The 17865-nt window shown below is 42.8% G+C and overlaps 1 protein-coding gene across 1 annotated transcript in view; it reads left to right on the top strand.

Moving 5' to 3' along the window:
- The window catches only part of MTARC2 (mitochondrial amidoxime reducing component 2), a 36775-nt gene extending 18964 nt beyond the window's left edge, over nt 1-17811 (top strand). The window contains exons 5-8 of the mRNA XM_070474491.1: nt 7534-7595; nt 7684-7755; nt 8868-9006; nt 16955-17811. Of these exons, the coding sequence (XP_070330592.1) occupies nt 7534-7595; nt 7684-7755; nt 8868-8994 (261 nt within the window). The 3' untranslated portion in view covers nt 8995-9006; nt 16955-17811. The remainder of the gene's footprint in view (nt 1-7533; nt 7596-7683; nt 7756-8867; nt 9007-16954) is intronic.
- The last annotated feature ends 54 nt before the right edge of the window (nt 17812-17865 follow it).

Raw genomic sequence — 17865 nt, 5'->3', positions numbered from 1 at the left:
ATTATCCTGTTGTTTGTTATCTAATGTCTTGAATCCCTTTCTACATTTGTTAAAAATTTTTTAAATTGATTTTAATTAAATTTTTTAATTAAAAATGATTTTTAAAAATTGATCATCTATTACAGACTGGCACTGTGGCCCATAATAAGAATCCTGGATACAGAGATGAAAAGATACAGACCCTGCCCTTCAGAATTTCCTGATAGGAGAGGGATGGCCGGGAGGCAATGGCAGGCCAGCATGAGGAGAGCTTTAATGCACATACTTATCAGGGGCCAAGGATGCTTAAAAGTAGAAGTACCTACACCTACTGGAGAGGAGCATGGGGCAGAGAGGGGTCAGATCAAGCTACCCAGGAACTGTGCTGTGAAGTGTGTTGTTATGTGTGCTGGTGAGGGGCATGAGGGTCACGGTGGGTAAAGGAGGCCACCAGTTAGAAGCCCTAAAAGCAGCACAGGCTGTTACATTAAGGGTGTCTGGGATCATTTCAGAATCACAGGGACGCTTCTGGTAAAGGAGAAGCGGCATGAGGTAGCTGGACCTGGAGCTGGTTAGAGGCCACCATGCCGAGGAGGTTGGATTTTGCTTTTTATAAATTAAAAACTCTTTTTTTTTTGGCAGCACTAGATCTTCATTGCGGCAAAGGGCTTTCTCTAGTTGTAGCACACAGGCTTAGTTGCCCTGTAGCATGTGGGTCTTAGTTCCCAGAACCAGAGATTGAACCTGTGTCCTCTGCATCACAAGGTGGACTGTTAACCGCTGGGCTACCAGGGAAGTCCCAGGAGTTTAGATTTTTATATTGTGGATAAGGAAGAGTTGGTAATGATTTTAAATGAAGAAGTAATTATTATTTTCATGCATCCAACAAATATACCAAACTGCATGATACTGCAAGCTGCATGATTTTACCCTGGCAGCTCTCTAGAAAGTGCTTGGAAAGTTAGGGAAACTGAGGCAGAAACTCCGTGCCGTGCTTCGTCCCCAGAGGGAGATCAGCTCGCCTTACCTGAAACTTGTGTCAGAATTACGATCAGGCCTGTGACTATGTTGGCAGCAATACCCTAGGGGACTCTTGTGCAAACAGTGCCCAGGAAAGTGCTGATTTAGGAGGGGTGAAGGGCAAGGGTGACAGAGGGGGTGGAGACATAGGAATTCCTGACGTTCTCTGGGCATCGGCTGCCTGCTGGAAGAGACTTGTTTTTCTCCCCAGGAATAACCCAGATTTGGTGTGACCTGAAGTGGATACACTTTGAGGGGGCTCTTTAAGAGAAGAAAATAACAAAATCAAGATTAAGTGCAAGGCCTCAAAAGGGTCCAGAGCTTGAGGCTCAAGCCTCAGAGACATTTCCCGTAAACCCACCTATTTCTCCCCTGTTCTGATTTTCTGTATTGATGAATAGAGTGTGCAGAAGTTCAGAGTCATTAGTTAGTTGTTAAGCACAGAATGAAATGAGACTCAGTATTAATAATGCTGAAGACTGATCAGAAAGTCCATGAAGCAAAAATTCTTGCACAGGACTCCTGTAAAACTTTGCTGAGACACTTTCTTTTAGGGAATACAATTTTTCTTGATTTGTCTCCACTAAAGATATTAATTTTAGTTTAAGATCTTGAACCAGAGGAAGAAGAAGAAAAGATACTCCCATTCCTGGCTAAAAAATTTTTGCTTTTCTGTAACTTGCCAACTAAGAATTTTTGGCTCACCTCTAACTTGTCAAACTGAACCCACAGCTGATGTAAGCCTAACTATATTTGCTTAGGCAATTTGAGTGGGTGGAGCCTTGTTTTTTCAATTTAACAGATGTTAAGTGACCTTGTACTCCCAAGTCCATTTGTTGTTTTTTTCCTGCATTGTGATAGGCTTACAGAAATAGTACATATGGTATTCTTATTTGAATAGAAGAGTCCTTTGGAAATGCATATTAAAAAAAATCTTTACTATAAAATGATGCTAATGGGGCTGATTTAGTCTCCTTTAAATTAAGAAGCCTAAATATTTCATAGACCAACTAATAATAAACATATGGCAAACCTAAGCATAGTGCAAAAATTCAGGCTGTTATTTATTGCAAAATCGTAGAGCAATAGGAGGATGTATTGCGCAACATTTACTCTTTGGGACCCAAAGCACTTTGTACTTTTTCCGTGTAATTCAGACTATTAAGCAGATTTTTTTTAAGTGGTTTCCTTTGGGCCTGTGTGGTATGCTTGAACTCTGGGAATGTGGAGTGATGAAGTTTAAAAAATAATAAAATTGGGACTTCTCTGGTGATCCAGTGGTTAGGAATCCACCTTGCAATGCAGGCTTGGATCCCTAGTTGGGGAACTAAGATCCTTACATGCCCTGGAACAACTGAGCCCGTATGCCACAACTAGAGCGTCTGTGAGCCGCAACGAAAGATCTCCCACGATACAAAGATCTTGAGTGCTGCAGCTGGGACCCTACACAGTCAAATAAATAAATAAACAAATAAATATTAAAACAAAATGATAAAATTGACCAATGCTTCTTATCTCAGTGACCATTTCCCATCTACTCCTAGCCCCCATATGTAGCCTCCCCTGGTATCAGTATCACTCGCCTGGCATTTTTTAATCAAGGATGAATCTGTACTGACATCATAATCACCCAAAGTCCATAGCTGGCCTTAGGGTTCACTCTTGGTGTTGTATGCATATGGTCGACTATAGGGGCTCCCCTCCTCCCTTTATGACATGCCTTTCAAATAGGGGTCCCTGTTCTCCTCCAGGGAGCTTTTACGACATCCCCACTTTGCTAGGGGACCTCAAAGGACCTCAGGGAAATTAGTCCTGATTTAGAAAGGCCAACATGATGCGCACACGGGAGACGGGAGTTCTGTTTGGAGGGAGCCGTCAGACATTCATATTCCCCAAGAAGCTGTCGATGGTGTCGCTGCCTTTACTCAAGGAGATCTCCCTATACCTTTGCTTTTTTGATTGCATCTCGGCAACTTGACATATTTGCCACAGAGACTTTCAGGGGCTGAGAAAGAGGGGCAGAAGTATGTGAAGCTGGAGCCTCGAGAGCTTCAGCTCCTCGTTTGCTGCGGTGTAGTTACTCAGTCGTGTCCAGTTCTTTGCGACCCCATGGACTGTGGCCCGCCGGGCTCCTCTGTCCATGGGATTTCCCCAGGCGAGCATACTGGAGTGGGTTGCCGTTTCTTTCTCCAGGGGATCTTCCGCATCCAGGGACTAAACCCCTGTCTCCTGTGTCTCTTTACCACTGAGTCACCTGGGAAGCCGGTTAGGAGCAGATTAAATGTCTTGTAAACTAGGAAATCTAACTGAACTTTTCAGGCTTCTCGCTTTATATGATAGTCACGAGGCCGGCTTTACACAGCTATGTGGCTTTGATATATGAAATTCATCAGCACGTGTGAAAAGAAATGGAACGGAGAGGTGCTTGGGAAGCTGAGCGGAGAGCCGGCAGGGTTCTGCCCTGGCTGCCCGATGGGCTGGCATGCCTGTGCCCGCAGCGCCCTCGTGTGGCCAAATGTGTCTAGTCTTGTTAGCTCCTTCCAGGCCCGGGCGCCGGGGACCCGTCACTTCCAGATACGGGAGCTGTATTATTGGTCACACCCCCCTGGGAGGTCACGGTTCTAAAGGGGGCCAGCCAGGCGCTCTGACCGTCTTGCAGTGTTGCACTTGAACATGGCTCATCAAAAGTCCTGGCTAGAATCTAGAGATTCCATTTTACATGACTTGACTTAGAGACTGAACAACAACAAAGGATTTTATATGATGTGGCCTTGCCTTTTACAGGAGTTATTACAAAGTTCATCCCTCAATTAGTTGTTTGAAACTCAGAGTTTATTTCCACTGTTGACTTAAAAAATAGTCACAACCTAGAAGCAGAGAATTATGTTTTATTCGGTGGGAATTTTTAGGACTTCAGACCCTAGAGTCAGCATCTCAAGTGACCCTGAAAGAACTGCTCCTAGGAGGCAGGGGCGGAGGTGTGGGTGGGAGGGGTGTATTCAGGTTGTATAGAAGTTTTCAATAAATGTCAGGTAGTCTGAACATCGAAAAATTACTTTAATTAAGGAAGACTACGTATCTCAGGTGGCCCTAGTGGTAAAGCACCCACCAGCCAGTGCAGGGGACATAAGTGACGTGGGTTTGATCCCTGGGTCGGAAAGATCCCCTGCAGGAGGAAGTGGCAACCCACTCCAGTGTTCTTACCTGGAGAATCCCATGGACGGAGGAACTTGGTGGGCTACAGTCCATGGGGTCGCAAAGAGTCAGACATGACTGAGCGACTAACCACACATACACACACACACACACAGATATCTCGAGTTGAATTTCGTCCTTTTGTGCATATGGGAAGATGCAAGATCTGGGCTCACTGAAATCATTCCTTTCATATGCATCTCAGCTCTCCAGGGTCAGTATCCTGCATTTTTCACCCCCCAGTCTCCTGCCCCAAACCCCTCCCGCTCTCCCCGCCCTCACCTGACTCTTCCCAGCTCCTTAGTGCTGACTGTGGGGAGTGGCTGATGGCTGCCTGATAGCAGGTATTGTTTCTCCTGGGCGCCCTCTGGGCTCAGGAATTCACATTCGGAGGGCTGATGGCTGTGACATCCTTGTTCATTGATATGGCAACTTCCCTTCTTAAATCACAGAGTTTCATAAATGACAGTTGGGAACCCAAGGCATCCACAGAGACCCCCTTACCTCAGTCATATCCCACAGAGATTTCTGAGTTGGGAAGATCCAGTTAGGCACTGGACTTCCTTTAGTGCATTTGCTAAGTTGGCCTGGGGTGGGGCAGGGGTGGTCTAGTGTACCCTGAAAAGAGGTCCCTAGCAGGATCGCAGCCTGGTCATCAACAGGGGAGGGGGGATGTTAGTTGTGAGGTCCCATTCCCCCCTCTGCCCTGCCTCCTTCAGGGATGGACTGGTCTCCTCTCCTGTCCCCAGGGCAGTGAGCCACCAGCTGAGGACTGGATGTCCCACTGCCTCACTGGGAGGCTGATTTCTCACCAAATCCTCAGACCCATGGTCTCCAAAAGCTCACTTGGGTTGAAATCAGGAAACAAATTTTCAAGGCACATTGCACATGGCTCACAGTCTCTCGGGTATTATGGTGAGGGGATTAGTTTCGGGTTATCTTTAGCCAATCATTCTGACTCAGAGTCCTTCCTGGTGGTGCAGCCTTGTTCAGCCAAGATGGATGCCAGTGAGAAGGATTCTGGGAGGTGGTCGGACACGTGGTGTCTCGTTTTGACCTTTTCCCGAGTCTTCCGGTTGGTGGTGGCTTATTAGTTATGTGTTCCTTACCAGGACCTCCTGTTGTAAAACAACTCATGCAAATGATTACTGTGGTGCCTGACCAGGGCGGGCAGTTTCAATCAGCCCCTAACACACCTAGTTATAGAGAAACTGTTGGTGTATGGAGCCTCGAGTGAGGACCTATCCCCTGATGCCTCCCATGTCTCCCTCGGGACCTGAACAAAGGATTGGCTTGTGAAATTCAGGCTTAGAAGATGGCTTTCCTATTAGCAAGAGAGGCCTATAACATATCCTCCTCATGTGTGTGTGTGTGTGTATTGCATATTTGTATGTGTGTGTATATATGTATATATATGTTTATGGGCTTGCCTTGTGGCTCAACTGGTAAAGAATCCGCCTGTAATGCAGGAAACCTGGGTTCGATCCCTGGGTTGGGAAGATTCCCCTGGAGAAGGGAAAGGCTACTCACTCCAGGATTCTGGCCTGGAGAATTCCATGGACTGTTTACAGTCCATGGGGTTGCAAATAGTCAGACACAACTGAGCAACTTTCACTTTCATATATGTATATATACTGTATTAATACAACCTCCATATTTATGTATTTATATGTATGTATGTATACTTGTGTACATGTGTACAGATAGATATATACATGTGTGTGCGTGCCCAGTCGTGTCTGATTCTGAGATCCTATGATCTGTAGTCCGCCAGGCTCCTCTGTCCACGGAAAATTCTCCATGCAGGAATACTGGAGTGGCTAACCATTTTCTACTCTAGGCGGTATCAGTTCAGTTCAGTCGCTCAGTTGTGTCTGACTCTCTGTGACCCCATGAACTGCAGCATGCCAGGCCTCCCTGTCCATCACCAACCCCCAAATATGAATGGCCCAAGGAAAGATACATGCAAAAGAAAAAAAGAAACACAAGCTGACTCCTGTCATAATCATTCCACTCAGTGTGAATCTTCAGTTCAGCTCAGTCACTAAGCTGTGTTCAACTCTTTGCGACCCCATGGACTGCAGCACCCCAGGCTTCCCTGTCCATCACCAATTCCCAGAGTTAACTCAAACTCATGTCCACTGAGTCAGTGATGCCATCCAGCCATCTCATCCGTGGTCGTCCCCTTCTCCTCTGGCCTTCAATCTTTCCCAGCATCAGGGTCTTTTCCAATGAGTCAATTCTTTGCATCAGATGGCCAAAGTATTGGAGTTTCAGCTTCAGCATCAGTCCTTCCAATGAATATTCAGGACTGATTTCCTTTAGGATGGACTGGTTGGATCTCCTAGCAGTCCAAGGGACTCTCAAGAGTCTTCTCCAACACCACAGTTCAAACGCACCAATTTTTCGGTGCTCAGCTTAGTCCATAGTCCATAGTCCCCATAGTCCAACTCTCCCATCCATGCATGACTATGGGAAAAACCATAGCTTTGGCTAGACAGACCTATACCAGGTGGTATAGACATGGGGATAGTTAAAAGCTGGGTGGTTAAAAGCCCTGCTTCAGAATCAGAAAAGTTTTCAAACCTAGCTGCTGTGACCCTGAAAATATTTTGTAAACCTTCTCTGCCTCTTATCTTTGTGTAAACATGGGACCATATTAATTCCTCCCCTAGTCATGAGGTTTGAAGGAAATCCCAAGGCAGACATTGGCCGGACCTACCATGGTTTAAGATCGGGAAAACAAGGCAGGCGGTTGGCTATGGCTGGTCAGGACCAGCGGCGGTGCTGAATGGGTGATTCTTAGAACTTACTTCTCTTGGGCCATGTCCCACTCATCAAAGAACCGTCAGATTGTAACTTGGCTTCCATTGCAGCTTAGCAAAAGGAAAGAGTGGGCAGTCTTGCAAGCTTTCCACTTCTCATTATATATCATTAACTTGACCTGGAATTGCCTGATGGTTCTCATGGCAAACTGGCCCCTGGAGAAGATGTATTTTGTTGTGCTGACAGAGGAAGGCTTCTGAGGCCCAGTCAAGAACTGCGTCCTGGAACTTCCTTGTTGGTCCAGTGGTTAACACCCCAAGCTTCCCGTGCAGGGAGCGAGGGCTTGATCCCTGGTTGGGGAACTAAGATTTTATGTGCTGCGTGATGCAGCCAAAAAAACCCACAAAACTCCGCATCCCACACCCTCCTTCCTTTGAGTCCTTTCTGGGGTACTTTGTGGCATCCGCTTGTACTTTATTCTTCTGCTAGCTTCATAGGACCAGCCGAAGAATAAACTGGAATAAGGATGGATGGAGCCTTAATTTAAAAGATATCTTCTCCTTTTCTCCCTAGGACACTTGGGATGAACTTCTCATTGGCAATGTAGAAATGAAAAAGGTTTTGGCTTGCCCCAGGTAAGGATTCTTGCGAGACTGGACCTCTGGGGCGTGGCAGGGTCACCGGTTCTTAACTGTCCCCTGACTCTTCGTTATTGTGTGACAGGTGCATTATGACCACGGTGGACCCAGATACTGGAGTGATTGACAGGAAGGAGCCGCTCGAAACCCTGAAGAGGTAGAATGTGTCTGGTGTATTTTTATATCATCCCCAGCCTCTAGCCACTTGTGGCTCTAGGTGCTCTGTCTAGGCACCTTTGTACCTTCTGGTTCTGTGTGTTATTAATGTCAGTGAGTATTTGTTGCCTCCTTTTTTGTTTTTTTCTTTCTTTCTAGATGACTCTTGTAGAGTTTTGGACAAATTTTCAATTGTATGATTCCACAGTTTGAAATTTTCATCTCTCTGACTTCAATTTTTAATAAACTTTACACACCTATTTCCAAATTAAGACCTTGTTTGCAACTCTCATTTACTTTTTAGGATCAGTATCAGGAGGATGAGAATAATTGAGTTGTATAATGAAATAGTTGAAAACGGGAATGAAACGAGTTGTCTGAGTTTGTTTATTCAAGAACTTCTTTTGTGTTAGGGTGTTTTGTTACTTAAAGAATTTTGCCCAACTTTCGTTCTCAATATAGAATGTGTTTTTAAACTTAAATTAACTTTTTCTGGAAGTTGTTTTCTGTTCTGTTTCCCTTTCATCTGTTTTTTGTTTGTTTCTAATGGATTTAAGTTCCAGAGGAGATTATTTCTTAAAGCCTTCAGATTTGCAATTCTATTTTGTTTTTTATTTTTAAGAAGTGAAGTGATTATTTTTTCTTTAGACAAGCCTTTAAAAAAAATTAACCTCAGTAACAGTCCAGTCCACCTGCCAACAGCATCTCTGTGTTCAGTTTTGTTTATCAAAGATCCCAGGTTTGGACTTATAACCGTGGAGGGGCAGAAAGTCTGGCATTCAGGGCAGGTCCATTGTGAGACTGTTTGAGCACTTATTTCCCATGTTTGTGAAACTGAAGGTAAGCACGGGAACAAAGTATTTTAAGTGACACATACAAGTTTTTCATTGGGACTTCAAATCAAAGCCACAGAAAAATTGTTTAGACTCTCAGGATATTCTAGAAAAACCAGGTTTATTTGCAGTTTGACTACTTACCCAGACTTCTCTGTCCACATTTTAGAAAAGGTTTGCAGGTTATTTATAGAGAAGCTGAGCATGGAAGCTGAATTCCATTGAGAGCACCTAGATTATTCCCTTCTTATGCCTGAGGGTGAATTTTTGCTTCTTTCAGTTACCGCCTGTGTGATCCTTCTGAGAAGTCAACTTACAAGTCGGCTCCACTGTTTGGAATCTATTATTTGGTGGAAAAAATCGGAAGCCTGAAAGTTGGTGACCCCGTGTACCAGATGGTGCAGTGACAGAACCACCAGGTAACGGGCAGTTTTCCTGGAGTGCAGTGCCTTGAAGCCAGAGCCACATTTTCTTGTATGGAGATGTTTTTCTGTTCTGCTGCTGTAATTCCTGGGAGAATGAGCAGTTTCTGTTCTTATCTTTGGAGGTGGAAAATGTCCTTTATTTATTTGTTTTGAACAACTTTCTTTTTAAAATTATTTATTTATTTATTTATTTGGCTGTACCAGATCTTAGCTGCAGCATTCAGGATCTTCAATCTTTGTTGCAGCTTGCAGGATCTTTAGTTGTGGCATGTGGGATCTAGTTCCCTGACCAGGGATTGAACGCCCGCCCCCTGCACTGGGAGTGTGGAGTCTTAACCACTGGGCCACCAGGGAGGCCCCTGACCTTTATTTTTATTCCCTTCAGCAATCAGTGTTCCTCCTCCCTCCCACTTCCCCAGACAGTTATACAATGTGCATGCAGGAGCCCTGGCAGAAAGACAGGTTTGGGTCCTGGTTTGTTCAGGAATATCATGAAGGAATAAGTAAGTGAACGATTCTCCAGAGTTCTATATTTGTTTTTTCTGTCTCCGATAGAAAAGTGAAGGGGAAATATATAGACTATTCAAAGTCAACTTGGGGGATTTATGTTAAATCAAATGCTTTTTATCATATGTAGTTTAAAAATATGATTTAAAGTTTGAAAAAAGTCAGTGCAACAGGGTAGGGTGCCTGGATTCTGAATCTCAAGGAATAAAATACTGTTCTCACCTTGAGTTCATCAGGTCAAATAAAATTCAGACTCCTGGAGTGAAATGCCTACCCCCTAAATTATAGGAATGGGGAAGTCAGTCGGAAGACCTCAAGTTGAAGTTTATAAGTAAATCTCCTCATAATATCCAGAACCCTGATTTTCAAGTCATTTCATCTCCAAAACTCTTGAGGATCTTTCTAATTCTGGCCTGGCTTTCTCACCTTCTGGCCTGCCTACACTTCAGGACCCATGGCACAGTGGTTTAGACCATCTAGACTGAGCCTTAAATAGATTTGGATGTGTAACCCTAGTAGCCCCCTTTCCCACCTTGGTTGAATTGTTTAAAGCCTCTTAGCCTCAGTGCCCTTATCTGTAAAGTGGGAATAATAATAGTACTCTCGAAAACAACCAATAAAGGTTATTTTTGAGAGTTAATTCGTATGAAATTGCAGCATTGCCTGAAAAGTGGTCCATAAATAAGAGCTATGATCGTTCTTGTCATCATTGCAACAAGTCCTCCATGTAAGGCCAGGTGTCAGATGCCATAGTGAATGTAAAGATGCGATAGGCTGGACAAAAAAGAAACTTCTACTGGTGATGGCCAGGCATGTACATAACCATATTGCATCTTTCATATGACATTATACATACATGTAACATATTTCTTCAGTTCTACAATGCCTGTTTTCCCCACATTTTAAAACCTCTGAGATCATAAAACTTCTTATAACATTTTAAAGTCTTTTATTTTTTTAATATAAAAATTTTATTTGATTGTGCTGGGTCTTAGTTGTGGCATGAGGGATCTTCAATTTTTGTTGTAGCATGCAAACTCTTAGTTATGATATATGTGATCTAATTCCCTAACCAGGGATTGAACCTGGGCCCCCTGCATTGGGAGCTTGGAGTCTTAGCCACTGGATAGCCAGGGAAGATGTCTTTTAGAAAAACCTTAATGTGCACAAAATAATGGTGTTATTTTAGGACTGACGTATTTTGGATTTGATCAATTACAGTAAATACTACAGAAAAACTTGTGAAATTCCCAAGTACCTACCATTTCTAAAAGCATCTGGGAAAAGTGGACTCAAGCCTGAGTCATCTAACTTGACCTGATTCTGTATTCCTGCTGGTCAGGCTACCATTGACTGGACCCGGATTGATGCCTAAGCCATCTTTCACAAGTTGTCTGCATTTGAAGGAACCAGTAGTCTCAGAGGTACCTTAGCAATTAGGGGTCCACTGTGTTCAGTTCAGTCACTTCGTCATGTCCAATTCTTTGCTACCTTGTGGACTGCAGCACCCCAGGCTTCCCTGTCCATCACAAACACTTGGACTTTGCACAAACTCATGCCCATTGAGTCGGTGATGCCATCCAACCATCTCATCCTCTGTTGTCCCCTTCTCCTGCCTTCAGTCTTTCCCAGCATCAGGGTCTTTTCCAATGAGTCAGTTCTTTGCATCAGGTGGCCAAATTATTGGAGTTTCAGCTTCAACATCAGTCCTTCCAATGAATATTCAGGACTGATTTCCTTTAGGATGGACTGGTTGGATCTCCTTGCAGTCCAAGGGACTCTCAAGAGTCTTCTCCAACACCACAGTTCAAAAGCACCAATTCTTTGGCACTCAGCTTTCTTTATAGTCCAACTCTCACCTCCATACATGACTACTGGAAAAAACATACCTTTGACTAGATGGACCTTTGTTGTCTGCTTTTTAATATGCTATCTAGGTTGGTCATAGCTTTTCTTCCAAGGATCAGGCATCTTTAAATTTCATGACTGCAGTCACCATCTGCAGTGATTTTGGAGCCCAAGAAAATAAAGTCTGTCACTATTTTCATTGTTTCCCTATCTATTTGCCATGAAGTGATGGGACCAGATGCCATGATCTTACTTTTTTGAATGTTGAGTTTTAAGCCAGCTTTTTCACTCTCCTCTTTCACTTTCATCAAGAGGCTTTTTTTTAAGCTCGTCTTTCTTCTGCCCTAAGGATGGCATCAACTGCATATCTGGGGTTATTGATATTTCTCCTAGCAATCTTGATTCCAGCTTGGGCTTCATCCAGTCCAGCATTTGGCATGATGTACTCTGCATATAATTTAAATAAGCAAGGTGAAAATACACAGCCTTGACATACTCCTTTCCCAATTTGGAGCCAGTCTGTTGTTCCATGTCTGGTTCTAACTGTTGCTTCTTGACCTGCATACAGATTTCTCAGGAGGCACATAAGATGGTCTGCTATTCCCATCTCTTGAAGAATTTTCCACAGTTTGTTGTGATCCACACAGTCAAAGGCTTTGTCATAGTCAATAAAGCAGAAGTAGATGTTTTTTGGAATTCTCTTGTTTGTTCTATGATCCAATGGATGTTGGCCATTTAATCTCTGGTTCCTCTGCCTTTTCTAAATTCAGCTTGAACATGTGAAAGTTCTCAGTTCACGTACTGTTGAAGCCTGGCTTGGAGAATTTTGAGTATTTGCTAGCGTGTGAGGTGAGTGCAATTGTGTGGTAGTTTGAACATTCTTTGGCATTGCCTTACTTTGAGATTGAAATGAAAACTGACCTTTTCCAATCCTGTGGCCAGGGCTGAGTTTTCCAAATTTGCTGGCATATTAGTGCAGCACTTTCACAGCATCATCTTTTAGGGTTTGCAATAGCTCAGCTAGAATTCCATTACCTCCACTAGCTTTGTTCTTAGTGATGCTTCCTAAGGCCCAGTTGACTTCACACTGCAGGATGTCTGGCTCTAGCTGAGTGATCACACCATCATGGTTATCTAGGTCATTAAAATCTGTTTTGTTCTTCTGTGTATTTAGTTCTTCTGTGTATTCTTGCTACCTCTTCTTAATATGTGACTTCGCTAGTGGCTCAGACAGTAAAGAGTCTGCCTACAATGTGGAAGACCTGGGTTTGATCCCTGGGTTGGGAAGATCCCCTGGAGGTGGAAATGGCAACCCTTTCCAGTATTCTTGCCTGGAGAATCCCATGGATAGAGGAACCTGGCAGGCTGCAGTGCATGGGATTGCAAAGAGTTTTGGACATGACTGAGCAACTTACTGAAAAGTAAGCACTGCATATTTCATAGTATCTTCTGCTTCTGTTAGGTCCATACTGTTTCTGTCCTTTATTGTGCCCACCTTTGCATGAAATGATCCCTTGGTGTCTCTAATTTTCTTGAAGATATCTCTAGTCTTTCCCATTCTATTGTTTTCCTCTGTTTCTTTGCGTTGGTCACTGTGGAAGGCTTTCTTATCTCTCCTTGCTTTTCTTTGGAACTCTGCATTCAAATGGGAATATCTTTCCTTTTCTCCTTTGCGTTTCACTTCTCTTCTTTTCTCAGCTATTTGTAAGCCCTCCTCAGACAACCATTTTGCCTTTTTGCATTTCTTCTTGGGGATGGTTTTGATCACTGCTTCCTATACAATATTATGAACCTCTGTCCATAGTTCTTCAGACATTCTATCAACTCTAATCCCTTGAATCTATTTCTCATTTCCACTGTATAATCGTAAAGGATTTGATTTAGGTCATACCTGAATGGTCTAGTGGTTTTCCGTACTTTCTTCAATTTAAGTCTGCCTTTGGCAATAAGGAGCTCATGATCTGAGCCACAGTCAGCTCTTGGTCTTATTTTTGCTGACTATATAGAGCTTTTCCATCTGTGGCTGCAAAGAATATCATCAATCTGATTTCAGTATTGACCATCTGGTGATGTCCATGTGTAGAGTCTTCTCTTGTGTTGTTGGAAGAGGGTGCTTGCTATGACCAGTGTGTTCTTTTGGCAAAACTCTATTAACCTTTGCCCTGCTTCATCTGTACTCCAAGGCCAAATTTGACTGTTACTCCAGGTGTTTCTTGACTTCCTACTTTTCCAGTCCCCTGTGATGAAAAGTTCATCTTTTTTTTGGTGTTAGTCTAGAACTTGTAGGTCTAGAACAGAACCATTGTAGGTCTGAAGATCTTCACAGAACCATTCAACTTCAGCTTTTTCAGCATTAGTGGTTGGGGTATAGACTTGGATTACTATTGAATGGTTTGCCTTGGAAACAAACAGAGATCATTCTTTCGTTTTTGAGATTGCATCCAAGTACTGCATTTCAGACTCTTTTGTTGGCTGTGAGGGCTACTCCATTTCTTCTAAGGAATTCTTGCCCACAGTAGTAGATATAATGATCATCTGAATTAAATTCGCCCATTCCAGTCCATTTTAGTTCACTGATTCCTAAAATGTCGATGTTCACTCTTGCCATCTCTTGTTTGACCACTTCCAATTTACCTTGATTCATGGACCTAACATTCCAGGTTCCTATGCAATATTGTTCTTTACGGCATCAGACTTCACTTCCATCACGAGTCACATCCACAACTGGGCGTTGTTTCTTCTTTGGCTCAGCTTCTTCATTCTTTATGAATTTATTTCTCTACTGATCTCCAGTAGCATATTGGGCACCTACCGACCAGGGGAGTTCATCTTTCAGTATCCTATCTTTTTGCCTTTTCATACTGTTCATGGGGTTCTCAAGGCAAGAATACTGAAGTGGTTTGCCATTCCGTTCTCCAGTGGACCATGTTTTGTCAGAACTCTACATGGCATGGCTCATAGTTTCTTTGAGTTAGACAAGGCTGTGATCCAACTGGTCAGTTCGGTTAGTTTTCTGTAATTGTGGTTTCCATTCTATCTGCCCTCTGATGAATACTCCACTGTATTGCTCAGTCTCAAATCCCCTCAAAATCAGATCCTTTTTTGTTGCAGTGGTTGGAAGCAAGGAACACCTGTGTTTTGCTCACACCCAGCTGTTTCCAGTTGTCTCCACTCCCAGGAGACCTTGTGTTAGAGAGCCTAAGATAACATGTTGCCTTTTCCAGTTCTTGTAGGGTCTCCATGAGGTAGATGTGATAATCAGCATTTCAAAGGGCAATAAACAAAGACTCTGGTCAACTAAGAGGACCTGTGAAGCCTGTTAAAGGTGCTTAAGGGAATTCCCTGGTGGTCCAGTGGTTAAACATCTGCTGTGCAATGCAGGGGACTCGAGTTCTAACCCTGGTCAGGGAACTAAGATCCCACAAGCTGCAGAGCTGAACTGAGCCCATGTGCCGCAACTATAGACTCCGTGAGCCACAGTGAAAGATCCTGCCTGCTGCAACTAAGACCCGACAACCAAATAAATAATATGTTAAAAAAACAGGGCTTTTGGAAGGTCTTTCTGAGAGCTGTGTGTGGGACGGACTGGAGGCAGGAAAGAGATGAAAGGTCAGGCAGGTGTGACAGCATGTGACTTAAGTGGGGTGGAGGTCACAGGTGCAGAGAGTCAGTGTGGGGAGCCCAGACTGTCAGCATGCCACAGGTGCCATTTGACCTTTGGTCCTAAGTTCCCTTTTAGCTTTTTCATCACCGCTCCCCTGCACAGACCCCGAGTGCTTCCTGATGGCTGTCTCCTGCTTCTTTGCTCTGAACATGCTTCCACTTCATGAGGGTCAAGTGTCAGCCCCTCAGAGTCCCACCTGGGGGACATGGCATCTAGTCATCCCTACTGCCTGCCCCTCAGTGGCACCAGGGGCTTCCTCTCTGGTGGGCATTTCTGTTGGGCTTTAAAAACAATAACCTTGCCCTTTACTTTAATGGTGATCCTACTATGCTTTCTGATTCTGGAGGGTCTCCTTTTTCCAACAGGTTGATTAAAGTCAGTAAAAAAAAATAGCTGTTACTACTTGCACAAGGTTACTTGAGTTGGTTTTTTTGGTCCTTTTAAAATACAATTATATGGAAGCTTGTATGTTCCATTATAAATGCAACTCATGATCATCACAGCAAATGTTGAAGACACCAGAAATGTAGAAGAAAAAATCGCCCATTGTTACTGTTTGTAAATTTTATTTTGGTTGTTTTTTGTTTGTTTGTTTAAGGTAGCCATGATCTATATGATATATCATAATCTGTATGATAGAGTCATATATGTCATATATAATGCAAGTATTTATTGTATATAATTTATATATACAAATATGGATCTGTTGACTAAAGAAAAATGCACAGCCTAAAAGTTGTGAGTGAAGTCTTATTGGAGGATCTTACTGAGGACTATAGCCTAGGAGACAGCCTCTCAGGTAGCTCTGAGGAACTGCTCCAAAGAGGTAAGGGAGGAGTCTGACCCTTGTAGTAGAACATCCAAGGATTACTGGTAATCACAAAGAATAGAAATCTCAAGTTAATGATTGTAGTACTTTTCCGTGTTTGAGAAGATGCAGGAATCTGAGCTCACTGAAATGATTCCTTAGATGTGCCCCTTAACTATCTAGGGCCAGTGTCTAAAGCACAGAATACTCTTTTTCTCCATCCTGAATTGCCCTCAGGGCACACCTTCCTTGGGCAGCTGCAGGGACTGATGGCTTGATTCTTGTAAAACTGGGTTGGTGGGCAACATTTTTTGTTTACTGAAAGGGCAGGCAGCATTTCCTGTCCACATACCATATGTCACACATATACATGTATATCTATGAACTATGAGCTTATAAATATGTATTTAGGAATTGTAAACCATGTATCATAAGCCCTTTCATAGTCCTCCAGCCTGTTCAAAGGTCATTTTTGATGGCTTCCTAACATTACATGACACTTTGTAAAGACCACTTTATACTATTTGACACTCAGGCTATAATCCAATTTTGTTACCAGTAAAATTCTAGTAGACACAGTTGTGGCTTCCCAGGTAGTTCAGTGGTAAAGAATCCACCTGCCAATGCAGGAGACATGGAGATGCAGTTTCAATCCCTGGGTTGGGAAGATCCCCTGGAGAAGGAAATAGCAACCCACTCCAGTATTCTTGTCTGGAGAATCCCATGGACAGAGAAGCCTGGTAGGCTACCGTCCCTGGGGTAGCAAAGAGTCAGATAGGACTGAGTGACTGAGCACATACACATTGTTGTATGCAGAGCATTGTAAGATTGTTTTTCTATAAGTTAGATTTCTAATGTGGAATTATTGACTTGTGGGGTATAGGCATTTTTTCAGCATTTTGACCAATTGCTTTCAAAACGATTCTTCCCACCCGCCCCCAACTTGTTATGTGAGAAAGATCCTTGGCTCTGGCCTTTGCCAGGGTCATTTGGTGCAGGACATATTTTACATCTCCTGCATTTTAACCTTAATAAGTGACTGGTTTGTGCATGTTTGAATTACTTATGACTAGTAAGAGAAAAAAAATAATCAGAGATTCTTACAATTTATTCAGATTTCAGCATCTGAGAGGCACTGATCAGCACTTTTATGACCGCAGCAGCACCACTATCTGGGCAAATCCTTATTACCCAGCCGGTAATTTCATCCTGGAAATGAACCTCTTTTTGGAGTTACAAATGTTCTGAGTTAATACAAGGAAAGTATTAAAGGTGATTTGGGAATAAGAACGCACATAGATTTTAGGTAATGAAGACTTTTAAAATAAATACAATTGTCCATAAAATTATTTGGAATGTGATGGTAGCTATTACACTTCTTCAGTCCCTGACGTTAATACTGATGAGTAAAGAAAGTTGAAAGAATCAACTGATAAGCTACAATTTTCTTCTGAATGTTTATATTTTATTATGTATTGTTGTGTATTTTAGGAAAAATGGGAAACAAAAGATTTCCAGTGTGCCTTAACACGTTAACACACAAATCCCTCTTATTGGGTTTAACGTTGCCACTGAGTCCTGTTGAGTTTTGCTCGTGTGCTTTTGCCCCCATCTTATGGAACTGTGCTGTATTTGAAATGGAAATTATTCTGCAGACTTTGTTTCTTGATTTGATTATGCCTCTGTTAAGCCGTGTAAAAGTAGTTGTAACTGACAGGGACAAACAGTGCAAATTCCAAGTATGATAAAGAAGAGAATGGGGTTTGAAAGCAAAAGGAATTTTGAGAATAACAATAGGAGGAAGGAATCATGAACCTGTTTTTTTTTTAGATGCAAGTAATTTTTGAACTATTCTGGTATAACTAAACAAGAATTCTCACTGATGTAACCTGTGAATAAATGAACTCACCTATAATTTTGTGGTTTCTTGAATATCATTGAATATATTGAATAAATGTGATTCTCAATTGTACTTTTTCTTTGGTATTTCTTTTTAAAAATATTTATCTATTTATTTATTTTTGGC

Source organism: Odocoileus virginianus, chromosome 11, assembly GCF_023699985.2.
Source record: "Odocoileus virginianus isolate 20LAN1187 ecotype Illinois chromosome 11, Ovbor_1.2, whole genome shotgun sequence".
Lineage (NCBI taxonomy): Eukaryota > Metazoa > Chordata > Mammalia > Artiodactyla > Cervidae > Odocoileus > Odocoileus virginianus.
Note: the sequence above shows the minus strand (reverse complement) of the source record. Positions and strands in the feature narration are given on the sequence as shown.